At 37.3% G+C, this 27,336-nt stretch overlaps 1 protein-coding gene across 3 annotated transcripts in view; it reads left to right on the top strand.

Moving 5' to 3' along the window:
• KCNK2 (potassium two pore domain channel subfamily K member 2) overlaps nt 1-27,336 on the top strand; it is a 215,534-nt gene that overhangs the window by 85,020 nt on the left and 103,178 nt on the right. For all 3 annotated transcript variants that reach the window (XM_024751067.1, XM_024751068.1, XM_024751066.1), the window contains one exon: nt 26,389-26,506. In XM_024751067.1, coding sequence (XP_024606835.1) covers nt 26,389-26,506 — 118 coding nt within the window. The remainder of the gene's footprint in view (nt 1-26,388; nt 26,507-27,336) is intronic.

The raw sequence follows: 27,336 nt of genomic DNA, 5'->3' as shown, positions 1-27,336 counted from the left end.
ATAGTCTTTTAAGACTATTCTCCTATGCCAGGGACTTAACCTTTTATTATTTTTTTTTTATTGTGGTAAAAAGTGCATAGCATGAGATCTACCCTGTTAACAAATTCTTAGGTGTTAAGTGCAGTATTGTTAACTGTAAGCAGAATGTTGTACAGCAGATCTCTTGAACTTTTGCTTCTTGCATGACTGAGGCTCTGTATCCACTGAGAAAGCAACTGCACTTCCCTGCCCCACCCAAACCCTGGTAACCACCATTCTACTTTCTGCTTCTGTTGAGTTTGACCACTTAGATACCACATGTAAATGGAATCATGAAGTATTTGACCTTCTGTGACTAGCTTATTTCACTTAGCATAATGTCCTCAAGGTTCATTCAAGTTGTAGCATGTGACAAGGATGCCTTTCTTTTTTAAGGCTGAATAATATTTCATTGTATGCATATACCGCTTTCTTCTCTATCCAATCCTCCATTGATTGACATTTAGATTGTTTTCACCTCTTGACTAATGTGAACAATGCTGTAACTATCATAGAATGTAAATATTTCTTTGAGAATCTCTTTTTGATTCTTTTGGTTAAATATTCAGAGATGGAATAGCTGGATCATAAGCTAGTTCTATCTTTAATTTTTGAGGACCATCCATACTATTTCCTTTAGTGGCTGCACCATTTTACATTCCCACGAAAGTGCCCAAGCGTTCAGATTTCTCCACATCATTGGCAACACTTGTTATGTTCTATTTTTTGTTTTTTTGTTTTGTTTTTATAATGGCCATCCTAATGATGTGAGGTTATATCTCATTGTGGTTTTGATTTGCATTTCCATGATTAGTGATGATGAGCATTATTCATGTACCTGTTGGGCATTTGTATATCATTTTTGAATAAATGTCTACTTAAGTCTTTTGCTCATTTAAAAAATATTAACTTTATTAATTTTTTTTGCTGTTGACTTGTAGGAGTTCCTTATGTATTTTGGATATTAACCCCTTATCAGATATATGGTTTTCCGTTATTTTCTCCCATTCTGTAGGTTGCCTTTTCACTCTGTTGATTGTTTCCTTTGCTGTGAAGAAGATTTTTAGTTTGATGAAGTCCCACTTGTCTATTTTTGTTTTGTTGCCAGTGCTTTTGACAACATTTCCAAGAAATCATTGCCAAGACCAGGTTTATGAAGTTTGTCTCCTATGTTTTCTTCTAACAGTTTTATAGTTTCATATCTTATGTTTAAGTCTTTAATCCATTTCAAGTTGATTTTTGTGTATGATGTAAGATGAGGGTTCACTTTCATTCTTTTGCATGTGGATGTCGGTTTTCCACATCATTTGTTGAAGAGACTGTATTTTCCCTGTTTGTGGTCTTGATACTCTCTTTGAAGATCATTTGATCATGTATGCATGGTTTTATTTCTGGGCTCTCTCTTCCATTGTCTATATGTCTATGTGCCAATACCATACCGTTTTGATTAATGTAGCTTTGTAATATGTTTTGAAGTTAGGAAGTGTGAGACCTCCAGCTTTGTTCTTTCTCAAAATTGTTTTGGCCATGCGGGGTCCTTTGTAGTTCCATACGAATTTTTTTTTTTATTGGAGTATAATTGCTTTACAGTGTTGTGTTAGTTTCTGCTGTACAGTGAAGTGAATCAGCTATATTTATACATATATCCCCTCCGTCTTGAGCCTCCCTCCCACCCCCCCATCCCACCCCTGTAGGTAATCACGGAGCACCGAGCTGAGCTCCTTGTGCTATACAGCAGCTTCCCACTAGCTATCTGTTTTACACATGGTAGTGTATATATGTCAATGCTACTCTCTCACTTTGTCCCACACTCCCCTTCCCCCACGGTGTCCACAAGTATGTTCTCTATGTCTGTGTCTCTTTTCCTGCCCTGCATATAGATTCATCAGTACCATTTTTCTAGATTCCATATATATGCATTAATATACGATATTTGTTTTTCTGACTTACTTCATTCTGTATGACAGACTCTAGGTTCATCCACATCACTACAAATGACCCAATTTTGTTCCTTTTTATGGCTGAGTAATATTCCATTGTATATATGCACCACATCTTCTTTATCTATTCATCTGTCGATGGACATTTAGGTTGCTTCCATGTCCTGGCTATTGTAAATTGTGCTGCAATGAACACTGGGGTACACGTATCTTTTTGAATTATGTCTTTCTCAAGGTATATGCCCAGTAGTGGGATTGCTGGGTCATATGGTAGTTCTATTTTTAGTTTTTTAAGGAACCTCCACACTGTTCTCCAAAGTGGCTGTATCAATTTACATTCCCACCAATAGTGCAAGAGAGTTTCTGTTTGTCCACACCTCTCCAGCATTTATTGTTTGTAGATTTTTTGATGATGGCCATTCTGACCAGTGCGAGGTGATACCTCATTGTAGTTTTGATTTGCATTCCTCTAATAATTAGTGATGTTGAGCATCTTTTCATGTGTTGTTGGCCATCTGTATGTCTTCACTGGAGAAATGTCTATTTAGGTCTTCTGCCCATTTTTTGATTGGATTGTTTGTTTTTCTGATATTGAGCTGCATGAGCTGCTTGTATATTTTGGAGATTAATCCTTTGTCAGTTGCTTCGTTTGCAAATATTTTCTCCCGTTCTGAGGGTTGTCTTTTTGGCTTATTTATGGTTTCCTTTGCTGTGCAAAAGCTTTTAAGTTTAATTAAGTCCCACTTATCTATTTTTGTTTTTATTTTCATTAGTCACCTTATCTTGGACAAAGGAGGCAAGAATATACACTGGGGAAATGACAGTCTCTTTAATAAGTGATGCTGGGAAGACTGGACAGCTACATGTAAAAAAATGAAATTAGAACACTTCCTAACACCATACACAAAAATAAACTCAAAATGGATTAAAAACCTAAATGTAAGGCCAGACACTGTAAAACTTAGAAGAAAACATAGGCAGAACAGTCTTTGACATAAATCGCAGCAAGAACCTTTTTGATCCACCTCCTAGAGTAATAACATACGAATTTTAGAATTGTTTTTTATTTCTGCAAAGTGTAACATTCAGAGTTCAATAGGGGTTTCATTGACTCAGCAAATCATTTTGGGTAGTATAGACATTTCAATGATATTAAGTCTTCCAATATATGAACACAGGACATGTTTCCATTTATTTCTGTTTTCTTTCATTTCTTTCAGCAAATTTTGTATTTTTCATTATACAAGTCATTCACCTCCTTGGTTAAGTTTATTTCTAAGTATTTATTCATTTTTGATGCTATTATAAATGAGAATGTTTTCTTAATTTTTTTGATTGTTCACTGTTAGTGTAGAAACACAACGGTTTCTTCTGTTGATTTTGTATTCTGCCACTTTGTTGTATTTGTTTATTAGTACTAACAGTTTTTTTGTGTGTGTAATCTTTAGGATTTTCTACATATAACGTCATGTAATCTGGACAGAAATACTTTTACTTCTTTCTTTTCAATTTGGATGGCTTTATTTCTCTTTGTTGCTTAATTGCTTTATTTAGGACTTCCAGTACTATGTTGAATAGAAGTGGTGAGAGTGAGCATCCTTGCCTTCTTCCTGATCTTTGAGGAAAAACTTTTTTTTCATTGTTGAATATGATGCTAGCAGTGGGTTTTTCATATATGGCCTTTATTATGTTGAAGTAATTTCCTTCTGTTTCTAGTTTGCTGAAAACTTTTTGTCATGACAAGGTGTTGAATTTTTTCAAATGGTTTTTCTTTATCTATTGAGATGAGTATATGATTTTAATTCCTTTTTCTCTTAATGTTATCATGTTGATTAATTTTTGTTTATTGAATCATCCTTGCCTCCCAGGGATAAATCTCACTTGGTCATGTGTATGATCCATTTAATGTGCTATTAAATTCAGTTTGATAGTATTTTGTTGATGACTTTTGCATCTATATTCATCACAGATATTGGCATATAATTTTCTTTTATTGTAGTATCTTTTTCTGGCTTTGGTATCAGGGTAGTGCTGACTCTGTAAAATAAGTTTGGAAATGTCCTTTTCAATTTTTTCGAAGTGGTTGGGAAAGATTGGTGTTAATTCTTCTTTAAATGTTTGGTAGCATTCATCAGTGAATCCTCTGGGCCTGGGCTTGGGAGCTTTTCAATTACTGATTCAATCTCCTTACTAGTTTAGGTATGTTTAATTTTCTGTTTTTTTCATGACTCAGTCTTTGTAGATTGTTTCTAGCAATTTATTCATTTCTTCTAGGTTATCCAATTTGTTGGGTATAATTGTTTATCATAGTCTCTTATAATCATTTTTGTATCTGTGGCATTGGTTGTAACGTCTCCTCTTTCATTTCTGATTTTATTTATTTGAGGCTTCTTACTTTTTTCTTAGTCAATAAGCTGAAGGTTTGTCAATTTTGTTTATCTTTTCAAAACACCAACTCTTATTTTTGCTGATTTTTTCTGTTTTTCTATTCTCTATTTTGCTTATTTCTGCTCTGATCTTTATTATTTCTGTCCTTCTGCTAATATCGAGCTTTGTTTTTTCTAGTTTCTTGAGGTATAAAGTTAGGTTCTTTATTTGAGAGCTTTCTTTTTTAATAAAGGTTGTTTACCACTATTGACTTCCCTCTTAGTACTGCTTTTGCTGCATTCCATATGCTTTGTTATGTGTGTTTTCATTTTTATTTGGCTCAAGATATTTTCTGATTTCCCTTTTGATTCTTCCTTGAACCATTCGTTGTTCGGGAGTATGTTGTTTAATTTCCACAATTTGTGAATTTTCTAGTTTTTTTTCTGCTACTGATCTCTAGTTTCATTCCATTTTAGTTGACAAAGATACTTGGTATGATTTCAGCCTTCTTAAATTTTGTTAAAACCTTTTTTGTGACCTAACGTGATCTTTCCTGGAGAAGGTTCTGTGGGCACTTGAGAAAAATATGTATTCTGCTGCAATTGAGGGGCATGTCTGTTAGGTTCTTTGGTTTATAGTGTTGTTCATGTCCTCTGTTTCCTTATTGATCTTCTGTCTGGATGCTCAATCAGTTATTGAAAGTGGGGCATTGAATTCTACTACTATAATTGTGGTTGCTGTTTATTTCTCCCTTTAGTTACATCAATGTTTGTTTCATGTATTTGGATGCTCTGATGTTAGATTCATACATACTTATAATTGTTATATCTAACTGGTGAATTAACCCTTTTATCATTATATAATATCCTTATTTGTCTCTTGTTACAGTTTTTGACTTAAAGTCTATTGTTCTATATAAATATGGCCACCCCTACTCTCTTTACCATTCACGAGAGAATATTTTTCTATTAATTTTCAGTCTATGTATCACCTTAAATCTAAACTAGTTTCTTGTAGACAGCATATTGTTGAATCTCTTTTTTTAAAAAAAAACAATTCAGCCACTCTACATCTTAGGTGAGAACTTCCTATTACTGTTTTGTTCATTGCTTTCTGTTTGTCTTGTAGCTTTTTGTCACTCTTTCCTCTTTGCTGTCTTTTTTTTGCTGATTTTTTGTGATGATGTTTTGATTTCTTTCTCTTTTTCTTTCGTATATCTTCTATACATATTTCCTTTGTAGTTTCTATGGGGCTTGTACAAGACATCTTATAGTTATAATCGTCTATTTCAGGGTGATAACAACAACCTCAATTATGTACCAATACTCTAGTCTTTTACTTCTTCTCACACACACATGCTTTATATATTGATGTCACAAATTACATCTTCTTTATTTTGTGTGCGTTAACAGTTTTGTGGTTATAGTTATTTTTGTACTCTTGTATTTTAACTTCTATATCAGAATTAAAATGATTATGCACCACCTTCAAATATTCTATATTTGTTTATATATTTACCTTTAAGAGTGAACTTTATACTTTTATGTGCTTTCTTGTTGCCCTCCGACGTCCTTTCATTTCAACGTGAAAGACTCCGTTAACATTTCTTGTAAGGCAGCCTGAGTGGTAATGAACTCCATTAATTTTTGTTTAATCTGGCAAAGTCTTTATTTATCTTTCATTTTTGAAGGACAGTTTTACCAGATATAGTGTACCTGGGTGGCATTTTTTTCTTTTAGCACTTTGAATATATTTTTCTGCCCTGCAGGTTTTCTGCTGAGAAATCTACTAGTCTTATGTGTGGTCCCTTGTATGTGATAAGTTACTTTTCTCTTGCTGCTTTCAAAATTCTCCCTTTGTCTTTGACTTTTGACAATTGGATTATATGTCTCTGGGTGGGGACTTCTTTGGATTCACCCTGTTGAGAATCTTTTGGGCTTCTTGAATCTGTATGTTTATTGTCTTCCCCAGAATTGGGATGTTTTTGGCCATTATTTATTCAAATAAGCTCTCTGCCTCTTTCTTTCTTCTACTTCTGGGTCTTTGGATGTATACTGGTCTGCTTGATGGTGGTCCCTAAATCCCTTAGGCTCTCTTTACTCTTTTTTTTTTTTTTTTGCCACATTGCACAGCTTGCAGGATCTTAGTTCCCTGACCAGGGGTTGAACCCAGGCCCCAGCAGTGAAAGCACCCAGTAGTAACTACTGGGCCACCAGGGAATTCCCTCTCTTTACTCTTTTTCATTCTTTTTCTTTTTGTTCTTCTGACTGGATAATTTCAAATCTCTTGTCTTTCTATTCCCTGATTCTTTTTTTCTGCTTGATTGGGTCTGGTGTTGACTGCTTCTAGAGAATTTTCCATTCAGTTATTGTATTCTTCAGCTCCAAAATTTCTGTTTGGTTCTTTTTTATACTTTCTTTTTGTGCACATTCTCATTTTGTTCATGCATTGTTTTCCTTAGCTCACTGATCATCTTTGTGATAGTTATTTAGTATTCCTTGAGGTAATTCATATACCTTTGTTTCTTTAGTGTTCGTTTCTGGGGATTTATGTTGTTCCGTTGATTGAGCCATGCTTCCCTGTTTCTTTGTGTGTGGTGTTATTTTGTGTTGTGGTCTACACGTTTGGAAAAACAGCCACCTCTCTCATTCTTTACAGACTGATTATGTACAAGAAAAGACTTTCACCAGTCTGCCCAGCATGAGATTTGGTGGGCCTTCAAACCTTTTCTATGGTTACATACTCTCTGGACTTATGCATATAAATTTCCAATTAGATGGATTTGTCTGTTTGTAATCTCTTGCTACCTCTGGAATCTAGTACTGCAGGTTTTCTAGAGCTATTGCAAGCCTTCCAGGTCTCTTTTATTCTCAGTGGTCCTAATGTTTCTAGAATATGCTGCATCCCATCAGTGCTTTGAGTTGGATGAGATAGAAACCAGTCCTTTGGGTAGCCAGTCCCAAAAAGCTGGAGTGTCAGACACATGCTCCACTCTTTTCTGTTCCCTGAGGGAGACAGCATTAAGCTGTAATAGACTCTGTCACCTGTATCATGCATCCTTTGGGGTAGAAGCAAGCTGCAAGTTGCCCAGCTCACTTTGGTTCTCAGTGTCCTCCAGGCAGCTAGAGTGTACGGAGTCCTGTAAGTGCTCTAAGATAGGCAAGACAGAAATCTGTCCCTTGGGTGGTACCCCAAAATCCAGAACATTAGATGCATGTTCCAGTTTCTTTCCTCTCTAAGGAGAAGCCAGAGGCTGGGTTTTCTTCCAGTTGCACCACACTGAACTGGCGAGTGCCATGAATTTTTCTACGAGCTTTGATGTGGTTGGTTTCATGCTCATTTGAGGTTTAGGAGCCTCTTAACTGATTTCTGGATTTCTCACTAAGGGAACTAGTCTGTGCATTGTTGAATTGGTACCTCTTTGTGGGGGAGGGTGAGAGGGTCTTGAGATTTCTATTTCACCATCTTGCTGGATGTCACCCCACTTGAAGCCATGGACTTTAAAGCCATGAACAACTCAAGTAAGATTTTTATAATTATAGCAGCAATAAATAAGTAAACTAATAAACATATAAGGTAATTACAAATGAAAAACCACAATTCTAAGTGTTTTGAAAAAATAGAGAGTCACTGCCTGGGCTAATTAAATTGGCAGATCAGGGAACTCAGATATTTTAGCATGAATCAGGAAGGTAATAAATAGCTGTACATAGATATGTGAATAACTGGGGGAAGGCATTCCAGGTAGAGAGGAGAGCAAAAGCAAAGGCCCAGAGGTAGGCACATTCTTGGCGGAGAGGCCATCTGGTTACAGGGGATGAATGAAGGGAAAATTTATATTTAAAAAGGTTAGAGGAGTAACAGGGGTTCAGATCGTATAGGGCCTTGTAAATTGGTGTTTGGGATCTTAGATTTTACTCAGAGTGAGTTGCAGGACCATGAAAGGACTTGGAGCAGAGCAGGGACATGATCTAACTTGTAACTTAAAGGGATCACTGCGGTTGCCCTGTGAGGAGGAGAATGTAGGTGGATGAAGTTGAGAATCCATTGCAAGAGCCCAGTAGGGAGACAGTGGTGGCCTGGGTGAGGACAGAAGCAGTGAATGTGATGAGATGTGGTCAAATTGGGATCTTTTGAGGGTAAAGCTAACAGAATTTGATGTGAGTTGTGAGAGAAAGAAGTCTAGAATGATTCATAGGTTTGGGGCCTGAGGGAACTAGAAAAATAAAGTTGCCAACTATTGAGATGGGAAGAACTCATGTGGAACAGTTTCAGGAAGGAGCTTAGGAGTTCAATTTGGCATATGATTGGTTTGAACTGCCTTTCAGACATCCAAGCAGGGAACAGTCCAGGATGAAGAATACCTTTGGGAGTTATCAGCATATTGACAATATTTAAAGCCTTGAGTTTAAATAAAATCACCTAAGAGTGTGGATGGATAGAGAACAGAACCATGGACTCAAAGGTGAGGGGGATGAGACAGCAGTCAGGGAGATTGGAGGAAAGCTGGAGTGTCGTGTTCTGTGAGCTAAGACATGTTGCCAGTGGGGAGAGATTAGCTGTGTCAAATGCTACTGCAAAGTCTTACTCTCTTTACCATGACCTGTAATGTGCAATTAGTACTCTAGTCAGTCAGCTCATGTTAGTGATTTTATATGTACTTAGAAATCAGTAAGCACAGCATATGCCACAAATAATTCTTGAGCAGTTAGCAGTATGCTAGACATACAGGCCATATGTGACACAAAGAGATAAGACAAGGCCTGATGATCATTTGGGATGTGTTATATACATGTGGACAAAATAAACAAGATGTTCACCCAGCTTCAAACTTATGAATGGACTATTTTTTTAAAAAATTCATTTATAAATATATTTACTACTTGGAACTTTCAAAGTGTTATCACATAGAAATAATATTATAAATAATAACTATGTCTAAAGCTAGGCAACCAAAAATGTAATGCAGCTAAACAGTAACACCAAGACCTGTGACTGATTTTCCGGGTTATTTTATTATTGTTTTTACTTACTTTGAACTAGTGATCCATTTAGATTCTCTATGCCTCAGCTTTTGTGGACGATAAATTATATGTATCTGATTCCTGTCAAATGATACCATGACTGATAGTGGTCACAGGGTTATTTTTGTGAGATGGTGAAGCACCTCAGGTCTTGCACTGCTGGTTCCCAATAGTTACTTAAGGAGAGGTAGCTGTCTAGAGGACATACAGTCGATGCACAGCAGGTGATTAAAAATGAAAAAGTGAGTGAGGCTCAGGTGTATTCAGTCATCTCTTGATGCCAGCACTCTTGCCCCTCCCATGACCCCTCTGGATCCTCAAGAGACTCTGTGTTGCTTTACTGTGACTTTTCATTCCTCTCTCTCTCTGCCCAGTTTAAACATAGCCCATCCTGCTCATTCTACCAGCATAAACACATTCTTGATTTGAGGAAGTTTGGGGGCAGGAGAAGTGAAGATCACTAAGGATGGTTAGCCCATCTTGGTACATTTCCAGGCATTAGACCCATCCTCGAGCAAAGACTGCCCTGCTAATGGCATCTTCACATTTTCGGCCTCTGAGCAGGGGAGATTCTCTAGTCTTGTGCTTATCATGTAGACTTTGGGGGCATCTTTCATTTCACAGGTTGCTGTGCTCTGAAATGCTCTTGGGATTGGTATCTTTGTGTGAATGAAGATGAACAATGCTGCATATGACGAATGTAGAAATCATGAGGAAAGATGCCAGGCTCTTTTTCAGTGCTGAAGTGTGGTGTGACACTCTTAAGTCAGGCTGAGAGGTGCCCAAGGGAAGGATTTAATTGCATTTTTGTGCAATGACTACTGGACAGGTGTCAAAGGGTAGCTCAGTCATTCCAGTTGGCTTGAAAAAGTATAAGAAATTCTATCAGGTTCCTATTTTTCAACAAAATGGATTTCAACCAGTTCAGATTTGCTGTAACTAGTAAGTATATGGGTGTGTAATTGAGAAAGATGGGGGAAACTTGGAGTTTGAAAGCTAAGAAGCTAAGACAGGATGAGTACGAATCACTGCATTTTGGGAAGTTATTCATATATTGTTTTTTCTGTCTTGATTCTGTGACCTTAAGAGCCAAGAAATGTAAACATATTAAGCAGTTTTGCATGACTTCCTTTTCTCTGCATAATGTTAGCAAGTCATTAGTAAATTTACTCTGCAGTGTATTAAGAAATTTTACCTGGATCCCAAAAGCACAAACATTTCTTGTGGGTTTATTAATGGTAATGAGTCAATTCAGCTGCAGTGAGAAATACGTAAATTTTACGGGGCCTGAAACAGAGGAACTGTTTATCAGAATATTATTGGAATGTTTTAGTATTGTGATATTTTGCCTTTATTGGTGACTAATTTGGGGTGTGGGAAGTTTGGTTTACCTTCAATACAAGTGGGATTACAGCTTACTTTGTTGGTTGTGAGTGTGTATACAGACTGTAAGATTTTAAATCCTTGTCATGATCTTTTACTATATATTCAGGAAAGGCAGGAAAAAATTCACTTGTTTTCAAAACCTCTAATAAAAACGAGATTGCCTTTCTGTGGAAACCTGAATAGTTTCCCTATTTCCCCTATGATTAATTTTATATTGGTATAAAGCATATTTTTGTTCAAACTGGTATCTGTTAGGGAAGTATACACTTAAGTGTATTGGAAAATCAAATGAGTAGAAACCAGTGACATTCTATTGAAAAGGCCAACAGAATCTCCAAATTTGGGAATTCTATGGATGCGTGAAATTGACACTGTAAAAATCCCTTTGTTCTATTTTGGGCTATTTTGTTTTCTCATCAGTTTAGAACTTTAGGCCTTAAAAACAGAGCATGAATAAATGTTGGTTAGTGTGGTGTGCCTGGGCAAACTGGTGTAAAAATATTGCCTAGTGCTATGTCTCCTTGATCTCACTTTTCCACCTACTCAAATCCTATTTTAAGGATAACTTCTTTCAAAAGAACTTCCTAGACAGAGTGACTATAACTGGCTAAGTTCCTATCTTATTCTTCCAGAACGGTCTCTTTGTTATCTAAACAGCCTTGATCTTTTTTCTCTTCTACTTGCCCTTTTGTTTCTTTCTGACTTCTTGTTCTCTCCTTCTCTCTCCAAAGTTTCCTTTACCTTTATTAACCTCTCCCCACCCCCAACTTATGCTGAGATGAGGTGGATGGATAGAAATTAACATTCTGATAGAATATTAATACACAGTGTAATAATATGGAACTTAGGAAAATTCATGGAAAATAGCACAGCTGTGGGAATGCAGGTTTCAGTCAGCTTGCTTTACATGGATCTTTTTTGGCTCCTTCTGAGTTGCAAGGACTCAGTGGTCTTGACCATGTTTTATCCTTTCTACAGCGCAGTGTCGTTTCATACAGGCCTCAAAGAATAACAGAATTTCACTGTTTGCAGTTCGATCCTTGTCTGATGTATAAATCATCTCTATAATCACCTTGCAAATGGTCACTTGATCTTGGATTCTGTTATACAAATTCATTTAATGATAGAAGAGTGGTATGTAAACTATTTTACATGTAGCTACTCAGCGAGATATTGATGACTTCAAAATGCCTTAGAACAGGGCTTCCCTGGTGGCGCAGTGGTTGAGAGTACGCCTCCGAAAAAAAAAAAAAAAAAAAAGCCTTAGAACATGCTTATGTTAGATGAAAATAGTTGAAAGCACATTTATTATGATAACTATTAAAACCAAAAATTGAATATATGCATGTTGTAAAAACTGTTTTAGGAACTGCAAGTGATTTTTTTCTTATTTTTCCAAATGTTCTATATATATATATATATATATTACTGTTATGATTAATAAAAGCTTCCAGAGTGGATAAAACAGGGAAGGTGACCCTCATACCCTGCGGTGTGTCTCTTGCTTCTGGCCCTGGTGATAACATCCACCTTCAGCTCTCTGTTGGTTCTGACTTTGGATTTTCAGCTTTTGTTTCTACTAATAGGAAATAAATTTACACTTTCAAAAGAGCAAGAAAAAAGCTGTACACTTCATTAGTCTGTATGAAAATAGCTTTGACATGCCATGGCATTATCCCTAAACAGAAGGGAAGTCTTGGGAAGGTAAGCGAGATGTTTACTTTCAGAGGTGCTTTTTAAAATCTGGTATGTGGAAACTGCTTCCTGTAGGTAATACTATCCTTTCTAAGCTAGAAGAATTAAGCTTTTTGTGTTTTTTACAAAAAAGGATTCTTCTTTGGAAGAAGTTTCTAATTAATGTGTGGTTAAACTTAGGTCATGCATTATTTGGAAACACACTCTAAGGACTTTGAAAGCCTATTTTAGAAGATAGGAAATGTGTTTTGATTCAAATTGTTTCCCACAAAGACAAAACATTAAAAATGTACTGCATATTACCTTTCGGACTTAAAAGATATACTCTAGGGAAACCTTGAAAACTTCCTTCTTTACCAGACTCTAAATATAGAATGATGTAATCACCTGTGTTCTGTATAAAATATGCAAATGTACTGCTCCATCACTTTTCTACACATGAAATCAGAAATATATCTTTTTTTTTTTGGGCCTCTCACTGTTGTGGCCTCTCCCGTTGCGGAGCACAGGCTCCGGACGCGCAGGCTCAGGGGCCATGGCTCACGGGCCTAGCTGCTCCGCGGTATGCGAGATCTTCCCGGACCGGGGCATGAACCCATGTTCCCTGCATCGGCAGGTGGACTCTCAACCATTGTGCCACCAGGGAAGCCCAGAAATATATCTTTTAAAAAGGAAAAGATTATTGATGTTAGATTTAGAAATATGACCTTTGTCAATACTTATTACAGTTCATTTAATTGTGGAATAAAATTGGGGGATTTATTTTTCTATTTTGGATTTATGTAGCTGCCTCTAATTTTCCTAGACAAAAAAAAAAAAAACAAAAAACCAAAAAAAATGCCATCTCTGTATAACTATAGAATTTCTGAAAAACTAAGTTCATTTATCAAACAGGAGGCTAGAATGTATGAAATATCAGATATCAAATGATGAATATACAAATTTACTTCTACCAAATGTAATCATCTTAAATAGTAGATAATAGCCCTTGATTTCTGAGATACGTGCAAATGTTGGACATAACTTGAATTTCCAATAAGGATGCAGTGGTTAGTCCATGTTTTCTCACAAAAGCAATCTCAACCATGCAGGGTTTTACTTAAACTAACACATATATGTCCTTCACTGTAAGCAAGACAATAGTAGATTAATTTGCTATAAACAGTTTCGGGCTTATGGGCATTAACTTTATTTTTTAAATTTTATTATACTTTTTAACATCTTTATTGGAGTATAATCTCTTTACAATGTTGTGTTAGTTTCTGCTGTATAACAAAGTAAATCAGCTATATGTGTACATATATCCCCATATCCCCTCCCTCTTGCGTCTCCCTCCCACCCTCCCTATCCCACCCCTCTAGGTGGTCACAAAGCACCAAGTTGATCTCCCTGTGCTATGTGGCTGCTTCCCACTAGCTAGCTATTTTACATTTGGTAGTGTATATATGTCCACCACTCTCTCACTTCGTCCCAGCTTACTCTTGCCCCTCCCCGTGTCCTCAAGTCCATTCGTTACAGCTGCGTCTTTACTCCTCTCTTGCCCCTAGGTCATTCAGAACGGTTGTTTTATTTTTTTTTTAGATTCTATATACATGTGTTAGCATACGGCATTTGTTTTTCTCTTTCTGACTTCACTCTGTATGACAGACTCTACGTCCATCCACCTCACTACAAATAACTCAATTTCATTTTTTTTAAGGCTGAGTAATATTCCATTGTATATATGTGCCACGTCGTCTTTATCCATTCATCTGTTGATGGACACTTAGGTTGCTTCCGTGTCCTGGCTCTTGTAAATAGAGGTGCAAGAACATTATGGTACATGACTCTTTTTGAATTATGGTTTTCTCAGGGTATATGCCCAGTAGTGGGATTGCTGTTAGTTCTATTTTTAGTCTTTAAAGGAACCTCCATACTGTTCTCCATAGTGCCTGTATCAATTTACATTCCCACCAACAGTGCAAGAGGGTTCCCTTTTCTCTACACTCTCTCCAGCATTTGTTGTTTGTAGATTTTTTGATGATAGCCATTCTGACCAGGGTGAGGCGATACCTCATTGTAGTTTTGATTTGCATTTCTCTAATGATTAGTGATGTTGAGTGTCCTTTCATGTGTTTGTTGGCAATCTGTGTATCTTCTTTGGAGAAATGTCTGTTTAGGTCTTCTGCCCATTTGAGGATTGGGTTTTGTTTTTTTTTCCTTTGCGGTACGTGGGCCTCTCACTGTTGTGGCCTCTCTCTTTGCGGAGCACAGGCTCCGGACGTGCAGGCCCAGCGGCCATGGCTCACAAGCCCAGCTGCTCTGCGGCATGCAGGATCCTCCCGGACCAGGGCACAAACCTATGTTCCCCACATTGGCAGGCGGAATCCCAATCACTGCGCCACCAGGAAAGCCCCGGTTGTTTGGTTTTTTTTTTTGATATTGAGCTGCATGAGCTGCTTGTAAGTTTTGGAGATTAATCCCTTGTCAGTTGCTTCATTTGCAAATATTTTCTCCCATTCTGAGGGTTGTCTTTCTTATGGTTTCCTTTCCTGTACAAAAGCTTTTAAGTTTCATTAGGTCCCATTTGTTTATTTTTGTTTTTATTTCCTTTTCTCTAGGAGGTGGGTCAAAAATGATCTTGCTGTGATCTTTTTATTTTTATTTTTTTTGCGGTACACGGGCCTCTCACTGTTTTGGCCTCTCCTGTTGTGGAGCACAGGCTCCGGATGCGCAGGCTCAGCAGCCATGGCTCACGGGCCCAGCTGCTCCGTGGCACGTGGAATCCTCCAGGACAGGGCCACGAACCCATGTCCCCTGCATCGGCACGTGGACTCTCAACCACTGTGCCACCAGGGAAGCCCCTTGCTGTGATTTATGTCATAGAGTGCTCTGCCTATGTTTTCCTCTAAGAGTTTTATAGTGCCTGGCCTTACATTTAGGTCTTTAATCCATTTTGAGTTTATTTTTGTGTATGGTGTTAGGGAGTGTTCTAATTTCATTCTTTTACATGAAGCTGTCCAGTTTTCCCAGCACCACTTATTGAAGAGGCTGTCTTTTCTCCATTGTATATTCTTGCCTCCTTTATCAAAGATGAGGTGACCGTATGTGTGTGGCTTTATCTCTGGGCTTTCTATCCATTGGTCTATATTTCTGTTTTTGTACCAGTACCATACTGTTTTGTTTTCTGTAGCTTTGTAGTATAGTCTGAAGTCAGGGAGCTGGAGGAATAGGAAGTCTAATTCCTCCAGCTCCGTTTTTCTTTCTCAAGATTGCTTTGGTATTTGGGGTCTTTTGTGTTTGCATAGAAGTTGAAAAATTTTTGTTCTAGTTTTGTGAAAAATGCTGTTGGTAGTTTGATAGGGATTGCACTGAATCTGTAGATTGCATTGGGTAGTATAGTCATTTTCATTTTCATAATGCACTGAATCTGTAGATTGCATTGGGTAGTATAGTCATTTTCACAATGTTGATTCTTCCAATCCAAGAACATGGTATATCTCTCCATCTGTTTGTATCATCTTTACTTTCTTTCATCAGTGTCTTATAGTTTTCTGCATACAAGTCTTTTGTCTCCTTATGTCGGTTTAAGCCTAGGTATTTTATTCTTTTTTGTTGCAATGGTAAATGGGAGTGTTTCCTTAATTTCTCTTTCAGAGTTTTCATCATTAGTGCATAGGAATGCAGGAGATTTCTGTGCATTAATTTTGTTCCCTGCTGCTTTACCAACTTCATTGATTAGCTCAAATAGTTTTCTAGTAGCATCTTTAGGATTCTCCTTGTACAGTATCATGTCATCTGCAAACAGTGACAGCTTTATTTCTTCTTTTCCAATTTGTGTTCCTTTTATTTCTTTTTCTTCTCTGATCGCTGTGCCTAAAACTTCCAAAACTATGTTGAATAATAGCGATGAGAGTGGACAACCTTGTCTTGGTCCTGATCTTAGAGGAAATGGTTTCAGTTTTTCACCATTGAGAACGATGTTGGCTGTGGGTTTGTCATATATGGCCTTTATTATGTTGAGGTAAGTTTCCTCTATGCCTGCTTTCTGGAGGGTTTTTTATCATAAATGGGTGTTGAATTTTGTCAAAAGCTTTTTCTACATCTATTAAGATGATCATATGATGTTTATCCTTCAATTTGTTAATATGGTGTATCACATTGATTGATTTGCATATATTGAAGAATCCTTGCATTCCTGGGATAAACCCCACTTGATCATGGTGTATGATCCTTTTAATATGCTTTTGGATTCTGTTTGCTAGTATTTTGTTGAGGATTTTTGCATCTATGTTCATCAGTGATATTGGCCTGAAGTTTTCTTTCCTTGTGACATCTTTGTCTGGTTTTTGTATCAGGGTGATGGTGGCCTTGTAGAATGAGTTTGGGAGTGTTCCTCTCTCTGCTATATTTTGAAAGAGTTTGAGAAGGATAGGTGTTAGCTCTTCTCTAAATGTTCGATAGAATTCACCTGTGAAACCATCTGGTCCTGGGCTTCTGTTTGTTGGAAGATTTTTGATCACAATCTCAATTTCAGTGCTTGTGATTGGTCTGTTTATATTTTCTATTTCTTCCTGGCTCAGTCTCAGAAGGTTGTGCTTTTCTAAGAATTTGTCCATTTCTTCCAGGTTGTCCATTTTATTGGCATAGAGTTGCTTGTAGTAATCTCTCTTGAGCATTTGTATTTCTGCAGTGTCAGTTGTTACTTCTCCTTTTTCATTTCTCATTCTGTTGATTTGAGTCTTCTTTTTTTTCTTGGTGAGTCTGGCTAATGGTCTATCAATTTTGTTTTTCTTCTCATAGAACCAGCTTTTAGCATTATTGATCTTTGCTATCATTTCCTTCCTTTCTTTTTCATTTATTTCTGATCTTATCTTTATGATTTCTTCTGCTAACTTTGGGGTTTTTTTGTTCTTCTTTGTCTAATTGCTTGAGATGTAAATTTCGATTGTTTTTTTGCAGTGTTTCTTGTTTCTTGAGGTATGATTGTATTGCTATAAAGTTCCCTCTTAGAACTGCTTTTCCTGCATCCCATAGGTTTTGGGTCATCGTGTTTTCACTGTCATTTGTTTCTAGGTATTTTTTGATTTCCTCTTTGATTTCTTCAGTGATCTCTTGGTTATTTAGTAGTGTATTGTTTAGCCTCCATGTGTTTGTATTTTTTACAGTTTTTTTCCTGTAATTGATATCTAGTCTCATAGCATTGTAGTCAGAAAAGATACTTGGTATAATTTCAGTTTTCTTAAATATACCAAGACTTGTTTTGTGACCTAGTGTGTGAACCCTCCTGTGGAATGTTCCATGTGCACTTGAAAAGAATGTGTGGCTACACAGCTCAGGAGAAAATGGAGACAAAGAAAGAAAGAAAAATAAATATATAAAATAAAATTAGATAAATAAAGTTATTTAAATATTAAAAAAATCATTTAAATAAAAAAATGTAAAAGTAATTAAAAAAAACAGAAGAGAGCAACTAAACCAATAAGCAAATACACCAATGATAAGAAGCGCTAAAAGCCTGGTGGCACAGTGGTTGAGAGTCTGCCTGCCGATGCTTGGGACATGGGTTGGTGCCCTGTTCCGGGAGGATCCCACATGCCGCGGAGCGGCTGGGCCCGTGAGCCATGGCCGCTGACCCTGTGCGTGCAGAGCCTGTGCTCCATGATGGGAGAGGCCACAATAGTGAGAGGCCCGTGTACCACAAAAACAAATAAACAAAAACGAAACAAAACAAAACAAAAAACAAAACAATCTATACTAAGATTAATATAAAAATTGAAAGTAGTCAGTCACATACAGCAAACCCCAAGTCTACAGTTGCTCCCAAAGTCCACCGCAGCAATTTTGGCATGATTCGTTGTCTCTTCAGGTATTCCACTGGTGCAGGGAACGTCAAGTTGATTGTGGAGATTTAATCCACTGCTCCTGAGGCTGCAAAGAGAAATTTCCCTTTGTCTTCTTTGTTTGTACATCTCCTGGGGTTCAGCTTTGGATTTGGCCATGCCTCTGCATGTAGATCGCCCTCTGGCATCTGTTCTTCGCCCAGAAAGGAGGGGGTTTAAGGCGCAGCTTATTAGGGGACTCTGGCTCACTCAGGTTGGGGGAAGGGAGGGGTACGGAATGCAGGGTGAGCCTGCGGCCACAGAGGCCGGCGTGACATTGCAACAACCTGAGGTCTGCCATGTGTTTTCCCGGGGAAGTTGTCCCTGGATCACGGGACCCTGGCAGGGGTGGGCTGCACAGGCTCCCAGGAGGGGAGGTGTGGATAGTGACCTGTGCTTGCACATAGGCTTCTTGGTGGCTGCAGCAGCAGCCTTAGTGTCTCATGCCCATCTCTGGTGTCTGTGCTGATAGCTGCGGCTCGCGCCTGTCTCTGGAGCTCATTTAGGCAGTGCTCTGAATCCCCACTCTTCACGCACCCCAAAACAGTGGTCTCTTGCCTCTTAGGCATGTCCAGACTTTTTCCTGGACTCCTGGCTAGCTGTGGTGCACTAGCCCCCTTCAGGCTGTGTTCACCCAGCCAACCCCAGTCCTCTCCCTGGGCTCTGATCTCCAAAGCCTGAGCCTCACCTCCCAGCCCCCAGCTGGTGAGCAGACAGGCCTCTCAGGCTGGTGAATGCTGGTTGGCACCGACCCTCTCTGCGGGAATCTCTCTGCTTTGCCCTCTGCACCCCCGTTGTTGCGCTCTCCTCCGTGGCTCTGAAGTTTCTGCCCGCCACCACCCGTCTCCGCCAGTGAAGGGGCTTCCTAGCGTGTGGAAACGTTTCTTCCTTCACAGCTCCCTCCCAGAGGTGCAGGTCCCATCCCTATTATTTTTTTGATTTTGCGGTACGCGGGCCTCTCGCTGTTGGGGCCTCTCCCGTTGCGGAGCACAGGCTCCGGACGCTCAGTCTCAGCGGCCACGGCTCACGGGCCTAGCTGCTCTGCGGCATGTGGGATCTTCCCGGACCGGGGCACGAACCCGTGTCCCCTGCACCGGCAGGCGGACTCTCAACCACTGCGCCACCAGGGAAGCCCCCATCCCTATTCTTTTGTCCCTGTTTTTTCTTTTTTCTTTTGCCCTACCAAGGTACGTGGGGAGTTTCTTGCCTTTTGGGAAGTCTGAGGTCTTCTGCCAGCGTTCAGTAGGTGTTCTGTAGGAGCTGTTCCCCATGCAGATGTATTTTTGATGTATTTGTTGGGAGGAAATTGATCTCCACGTCTTACTCCTCCGCCATCTTGAAGGTCCTCCTCATATTAACTTTAATTCTGCAGTAATAAGTGTTACACTCAGTGAAACTTAGCATGTTTTTACAGTGTTAATGAAAACATGAATACCATTCTCTTGTATGCTACTATGGAATTGCTATTTTATAGGCCAAAAAGTGCTTGGATATTGGCTATTTTACATGGTTCAACCAGTATTATCATTAGCTGAGAGCTGCTACTGGAATATTTTTGTGGGGCAGTATGCTAATGTGGTATGGTTTTTAGGAAGTTGTTTGCTTCCTCGTCAGATTGTCAACAGTCCCAGTTGATACTCTGATGGAAATATTTGACAGAAATATTATCTCATGCAGGGAAGCCTATGGCACTGCTTTAGTCTCCAGAATACCAAGAAAGGACACAAATGTGAAGAAGATGGTTTTGTTTTCTGGGGATTTTTTCTCAGTGGTACAAAGGATGTTTTGGGCTGCCTTTGTATGTAAGTTTGCAATGAGGCCCTATAATGCTACTTCTTGGCTGAACTTAATATGTATAATGGCCCAAGAAGCAGCCCCAGTGATTAGGACTACAATATGTCACTGACATTAGAAGAGAAGCTTCTTATGCAAAAGATGTCTATAAATAACATTTAAGACGTATGTTTGGCTAATAAAGATTTTCTGAAAAGCACCTAGGAAATGGATAAACAAATGTGACTACTCATTGATTCAAATATGCCAATCGAGGTTGCCTAGGATCTCCCAGTGTTGTATTTGAATTCTGAGCCTGTAAGAGTAAGGGCCATCTTGAAATACTCTCTGGTTTTATTAGCAGCGCTGTTCAGAGCAGTTCACATCATCTGGCATTAAGTAATCCTGATGTTGCTGCATAGCCAGAAGGTTAAGGCAAAGATGCATAAGGATCCTGCAGCCTTTAGCAACGGTCCTCAAACATTGCTGCATATTATTGATGGTTGATGATGATTTTTTGTGGTGTAACAATAAATAGCAATGATACCTACATAACGTCTTCCCCCAAAGTCATTTGGCAATAAGAGCATCACTATTTTGCTTTCCTTATTATGCATTCTTCAAGTCAAGATAGTCTCGTTTATATGGTTGAAATGGTCAGATGCAGTGTTGTGAATGTGTGATTTGACTTCTTTCCTAAAGGCTAGCCTCCACTCAGGATGAAATTAGTTCTTCCACAAGGACATAGTGACCAAAAAAGATACAAAATTGTGTCTTACAGAAATTTGGCAAGACAATACTTGTTCCCCTTTGAGGAACTGTATAATTATACAGTTATCAGTATAATTATAATTGGATTTAGCTACTATATCAAGTTATTTGAAATAAGGTCCTTTTTCAGAGGAGAAGACATGAGATCAGTCTTAAATATCCAGTTAAAAGAAGTTGTCATTGAACCAGTTACACATACAGCTTTGATGTAGCCCAGTTAGATGCCAGTGCCTTGTACCTGCAGTTTGGAATTCTTATATCACTTAAACTTTTCGAATTATTAATGTGACCCTACTTTTAGGATTATAGGTATGATAGCATATTTTAATGAAATCTTGGTTATGATGTTAACAGAGGAGGAATTCATGGAAGGCATTCAGAACAGTCTGTATTGTTCTGGTGAACATGAACTTCTGAGCATCTGAGCAAAGGGAAAAAAAACCCGTGAAATCAGGACTTGTATTTTAAGATCCACAATATAACCTACACTGAAAATAATATATTCTTCAGGCCTTCCCTGGGGTTACTTACTTTATAATATCTTTTCCTTCAATGAAAAAATAGCTAGTCAAGTACTTTGTAACACATGCTAAAGTTGTCCCTAGGCATTGGACACACAGGAACATTTTCATGATTGTCATTGATTGCCTTGAGTTCCAAGGGTATACTAGTCTCTTACAATTACAAATAAGTGTGTCTTACTGTTGTTCGGTGTTAAAGCTCGATATAGCTCCAAAACACCAGATGACATTGAGACAGAAACTTCTTACAATTCAAGAATACACAAATTCACATTAGAACTCAGTGAACTTTGATTCTAAAGGCATCATTGTCATGAAAACCCAAGATTTTTTATGATTACTTTTACGAGTAATTTATCCTTTATCCTCTCTAGGACTATAAGCCTCTTAGAGCTCTATTTCTTAAGTTTAAGCTCCTATTCTTGACTAGAATCGTGTGTGCAATTGCCTTTCCTTAATGCACATTCTATGATTGTCAATTAACTGAAAAGCAAAAATTGAATGTGAATCCAATCAAGGGTATTTTGTACTATTTCTATTGTATGTTAAATTTGGAAGTCCTCCCTTAATCAGGGATTAAATGCCTAGCATCCCACATTCTCTTTACCCTAACCTAAAAAATTCAACTTATTCATAAATTGTGAACATGACTTGATTGTCCACAAAAGTTACAGTTAGTGGAAAAGTGAATTTTTTATTACAGATGAAGTGATTGTTACTTTAATCACATAATATGGCACATAGAGTAACAGTTCTCATGAAGACATTTTTTAAGTGCTCTGATGGCCTGAATTGACGTTGAAATTGTAGGGACTCTTAGATCTGTCAGTGCACTTGTCAAGGGCATCCAATTTCCTGTGGATGTTGACCAGGGGACCTCGTACAAAAATATAAAATAGGGCTTCCCTGGTGATGCAGTGGTTGAGAATCCGCTTGCCAATGCATGGGACACAGGTTCAAGCCCTGGTCCGGGAAGATCCCACATGCCGCGGAGCAACTAAGCCCGTGTGCCGCAACTACTGAGCCTGTGCTCTAGAGCCCGTGAGCCACAACTACTGAGCCCACGTGCCTCAACTACTGAAGCCTGTGTTCCTAGAGCCTGTGCTCCACAACAAGAGAAGCCACCGCAATGAGAAGCCCGCGCACCACAATGAAGAGTAGCCCCCGCTCTCCGCAACTAGAGAAAAACCTGCACACAGCAACAAAGACCCAACACAGCCAAATAAATAGATAGATAGATAATCCTCTTTAAAAATATAAATTTACAAGAATCTTCCAGAGAAAGGACCTCACAGTAGACTCATTCTCATAGTGATTTGACATTTTCCTGGTTCCATCTCAAGCCTCTGTTGCAATAATCACAGCTCTGTGATAACTGTTTACAACCCACACATTGCCAGACATTACTGTCTCTAAGTCTACATTTGCTTCTTTCAGGTTTAAATAATTTGTGGAACTTATCCAAATGTCTGGATAATGCTGAACCTCATCACTGACAAGCAAAAGGATAGGCTATAAATGATGATGCTAGCTATGGAGGCTATTAGGTCAATTGTTGGAGGAATTAAGCTTGCTTCTACTAAATAAAATAATTTTACTTAATTGGGTGGACTCTAAAGACATGCCTTATCTTTTCTCATCTATACCACCCGTGTTTTCACCTCTGTTGTTTTCCCCTTTGTCTAGCACCATAAAAAATTGATAAATATTTTTTTGAATAAATGAATGTGTTGAAGAAATGTCTATAAAATATACTTTTTAATTAAAGTACAGTTGACATACAGTATTATGTTATTTTCAGGTATACAACATAGTGATTCAACATTTAAATACATTACAGAATAATCGTCATGATAAACCTAGTAACCTTCTGTACCATACAAAATTATTATAGTGTTATTGACTATATTCCTTTTGCCATGTATCACATTCCTGACTTATTTATTTGATGAGGAAGTTTGTACTCTTAATCTCCTTTATTTATTTCACCCAGCTGCCTGCCCTTTCCCCTCTGACAACCACTGGTTTGTTCTCTGTATCTATGAGTTTATGTTTTGCTTTGTTTTGTTTTGTTTTTTAGACTTCATATATAAGTGGAATCATATGGTTTTTGTCTTTTTCTGTCTGATGTATTTCACTTAACATAATACCCTTTAGGTCCATTCATGTTACAAATGGCAAGATTTCATTCTTTTTGATGGCTGAGCAATATTCCATTATATATGTACCCATCTATTGATGGATCCTTAGGTTGCTTCCATGTCTTGGCTATTGTAAATAATGTAGCTCTGAACATAGGGGTACATATCTTTTGAATTAATGTTTTTCATGTTATTTGGATAAATACCAAGAAGGGGAGTTGCTGGATTGTATGGTAGTTCTGTGTTTAATTTTTTGAGGACTCGCCATACTGTTTTCCAGATTGGTTGCAGAAGCATATATTAGCATCTGTTTTCTTTTAAGCCTGGCATTTAAGAGATATATAAAATTCTAAAACAATGCCTCTCTTCTCACTAAATCTTTGCCTTGGAAAACATAATTATTTTTCATAAAAGTATGTTAACTTATTTTACCATATAATGGGCTTATTGTAATTTTTACATGAATTAATCAAAACATTTTGAAAGTTAGAAATTCAACAATATAAATATCAATAGTTATAACTCACATTCCAATGCTCCTTGATGTCTACAATAATTTTTGAGACCGTAAAGTGGTTCTGAGATAAAAAAATTTGAAAGTTGCTGGCTCAAAGAATGGGCAATATATACTTGTGTATACAACAGCAATAACCAGTTATAATATAAAATGGAAAAAAATCTAAAAATAACCTTACAGTCCTATGTTGAGTGTAACAAAAAATGGTCTATTTCAGAATATGAAAGGAGACTCAGTAAATGGAGATTCACACCATGTTCTTCGATGGGAAGTTTCACTATTATAATAGTGCTCATTTTTCTTAATTAATTTATAGATTTCACATATATCCAAACGACAGAAATATATTAAACCTGTGAAAATGAAAATTTCTGTAAAATTTAACTACATGATTCCTAATTTTATGCAAGAATAATAGGTTAGTAACTGCAAAAAACATTTTTCAAAGAAGGATAATCAGGGAGACCTGCCTTATCTGATATTATATTTACAGTAGAGAGTCAGATAATCAGTTGTCTCAAAACCAGCTTCATTGTGTGTTGTGCATATATGTGTATATATGCGTATTCGTGTGCATTTAATATATGATAAAGGAAACATTAGTGTTCAACTTCACTCACTAAAGGATACGTAAATGTAAACAATTCTTATCAGTTCAGTAAAGATAAGACATTAATATCAGAGGTAATAGTATTGCTAAGCATTTGTAAATTGCTGGGGGGGCAACTATAAACTGTAACAACCTTCTTGGATAGCTACTCGCTACTATACATCAAGTGCTTTAAAATATTCATAATCTTCAATGTGGCAAATTTATTTCTAGCAATCTCTCCCACAAAAATATTCAGAAATGAAAAAATATTTATATGCAAATGTGTTCATAGCAGCACTTATTATAATAAGACAGATTTTAGAACAGCATTTATGTCTACATATTGGGCAATGATTAAGTAAATATGGTAATGACAAGGAAAACCGCATATAGAATAAGATTAAATAAAAATAGAGAATACATTTCATATAGTTCATAAATCCAGTTATGTAAAATGTGTAGCAGAATGCCAGGAGTAGATACCTTAATACATTAACAGTGGTTGTCTCTGAATTCTGGAATTATGAAAAATTTGTATTATCCTCTTTATGCCTCGCTGTATTTTCCTAAGTTTTTAAAATAATGAATATATATCATTGTTAAAGTAAATAAAAACATTACAATTCAATTAACTATTGAAGTTTCAATTTGTAGTTTAAGACGAGTCAGACAACAGATTTTATATTGCATTTCAGCTCCGGATTACCTGTTCTTTTACATCTGACAGTAACTTCAGATAGTTACTGTCATCATTAACTTCAGAGAGTGCCTCCATTTTCACAGTGTAGTTTTTGTCCATTTGCTAATAAACTATATAACTTTAAACAAGTCACTTTACCTTTCTTGGTCTTTCATTTCCTTGCCTATCAAGTGAAGGTCCTTCCAATTTTAAAATCTGGAAATGAAGTGATAAAGACTTAAAAACTGTATTTCCAACAGAAATGTCTTTTGCCACCATCGATGTGTCTCTCTTTTACTACACATTTTCTCCTAACTTATTCTCTTCTATGTTTGTGTTTCTGGAGCTCCCTCTTCCCTCCCTAACATCTGATGATTGAGAAGGGATTATAATCTCATCTTGCTGTCTGTCTCCCAGTACTACTCAAAGCAGCATCCAGATTCTAGTGTTCCTATATGAATATTGTTGACTGTCATCTACAGGTCATTGATGATACTCAGTGTCATAGAATTTTTAAAACTCTGTAGAGATTCTAAGAATCTCGATATAAATGAACCGACTCAAGCTTGATGATGAAGTGCTGTTGTCTGTTCCTTGTCATTTTAGCCTGTTTCGTTGGACCTTACTGATATTATACTCTCTACTGCTGTACACAACCCAGGCTTGGATACCTATGCTTACCATTCAAAATGACTAGAACTTTGGAAATACTCGTTTTTCTGATGAAGCTATTATATAGTATTTAAATTGTAGTTTGCAATCTGATATTTTAACTCTGTGGTGCTTACTAAAAATTATTGCTGTATTTAGTGGTTAATTCAAATAAGTTGCTAAATATGGTACTGGATGATGATATGAATGCATATCATAACACAATGTGATAAGCTTTATGCAGATTCATTCACTCGATATTAAATACAGTTTTCTTATAATTTAATGTATTGAATTCTTTAAAGTTTTAACCTACATTGTATACTTTAAATGGAAAAGCAAACCTCAGAATTGATGCTCTTTGTCTAATTGGTCGTCTGGGGTGGAATATATACTGTTTGATGCCTCCATGTGATTCATGTGTACTGATAAATTTCTTTTTAAACTTGCAGCAAATAGTGGCAGCAATAAATGCAGGGATTATACCTTTAGGAAACACCTCCAATCAAATCAGTCACTGGGATTTGGGAAGTTCCTTCTTCTTTGCTGGCACTGTTATTACAACCATAGGTAGGAGACAACTTATTTTGTTTTTTAATTTTGGTACAGCTTGTGAGCTAAAATTCACTTGTTTGAACTTTTTTTACAGTTGGTCAAAATGGTCTACTTAAGGTAGAAAACTAGATTTCAGTAAATTGATTTTGAAAAGAGAGTTTAAAGGTTTGAACAAAGGAATGATGGAAATGAATTAGTTATTGTTTCAGAATACGGAGTTGTTTAAAATCCATATGAAACTCAAGAGCAGTTCATTTGAGTCATTTGACTAAAGGATAAGAACATCAGGAAATAGCTGGAAATGGTGATTTTTCTGGGGGGACAAGTAGTTTAAAATTTTCCTGCATCTTTGATTCTTTAGTACAGAAAGAAACGATTTGAGTACAGTTTTGACGTTCTTTTCATGAAGTTCTTATTTGATATCACGTTCTTCAACTTGTAAAATTTAACTCTACATTTGAACAGATTGTTCCTATTCTTATATACTTGTCTATTATGATTATTTCAGGCCTTTTTCATGCATTATGTTTTTCTAATAACACAAATGTATAAAAAATTAACACTGAAATTTTAAGATTACAAAAAATGAAAGTTTAAGCCCCTGACCTTTTATCTTTTAATCATGTTGTATGTCATACTGCTAAAAAGGGTCACAGTGGAACATGGTCTCTTTTTTGGGGATTGACTGTGCATCCATTCAGCACCCACTAGGCAGCAGAATGGGTACAAGTAGATGACTTCTCTTCTGTTAGTTAGTCCTTCAGTGCCCAAGAAATATCCAGAGGATATAAATGCAGACCCCATAGTGAAAGCCATGCTTGCCATGCCGTGAGGATTGGGAGGAA

The sequence above is a fragment of the Neophocaena asiaeorientalis genome, unplaced genomic scaffold (genome assembly GCF_003031525.2).
Source record: "Neophocaena asiaeorientalis asiaeorientalis breed wild unplaced genomic scaffold, Neophocaena_asiaeorientalis_V1.1 scaffold67, whole genome shotgun sequence".
Lineage (NCBI taxonomy): Eukaryota > Metazoa > Chordata > Mammalia > Artiodactyla > Phocoenidae > Neophocaena > Neophocaena asiaeorientalis.
The sequence above is the reverse complement of the archived record's forward strand: the minus strand, read 5'-3'. Positions and strand labels throughout refer to the sequence as shown.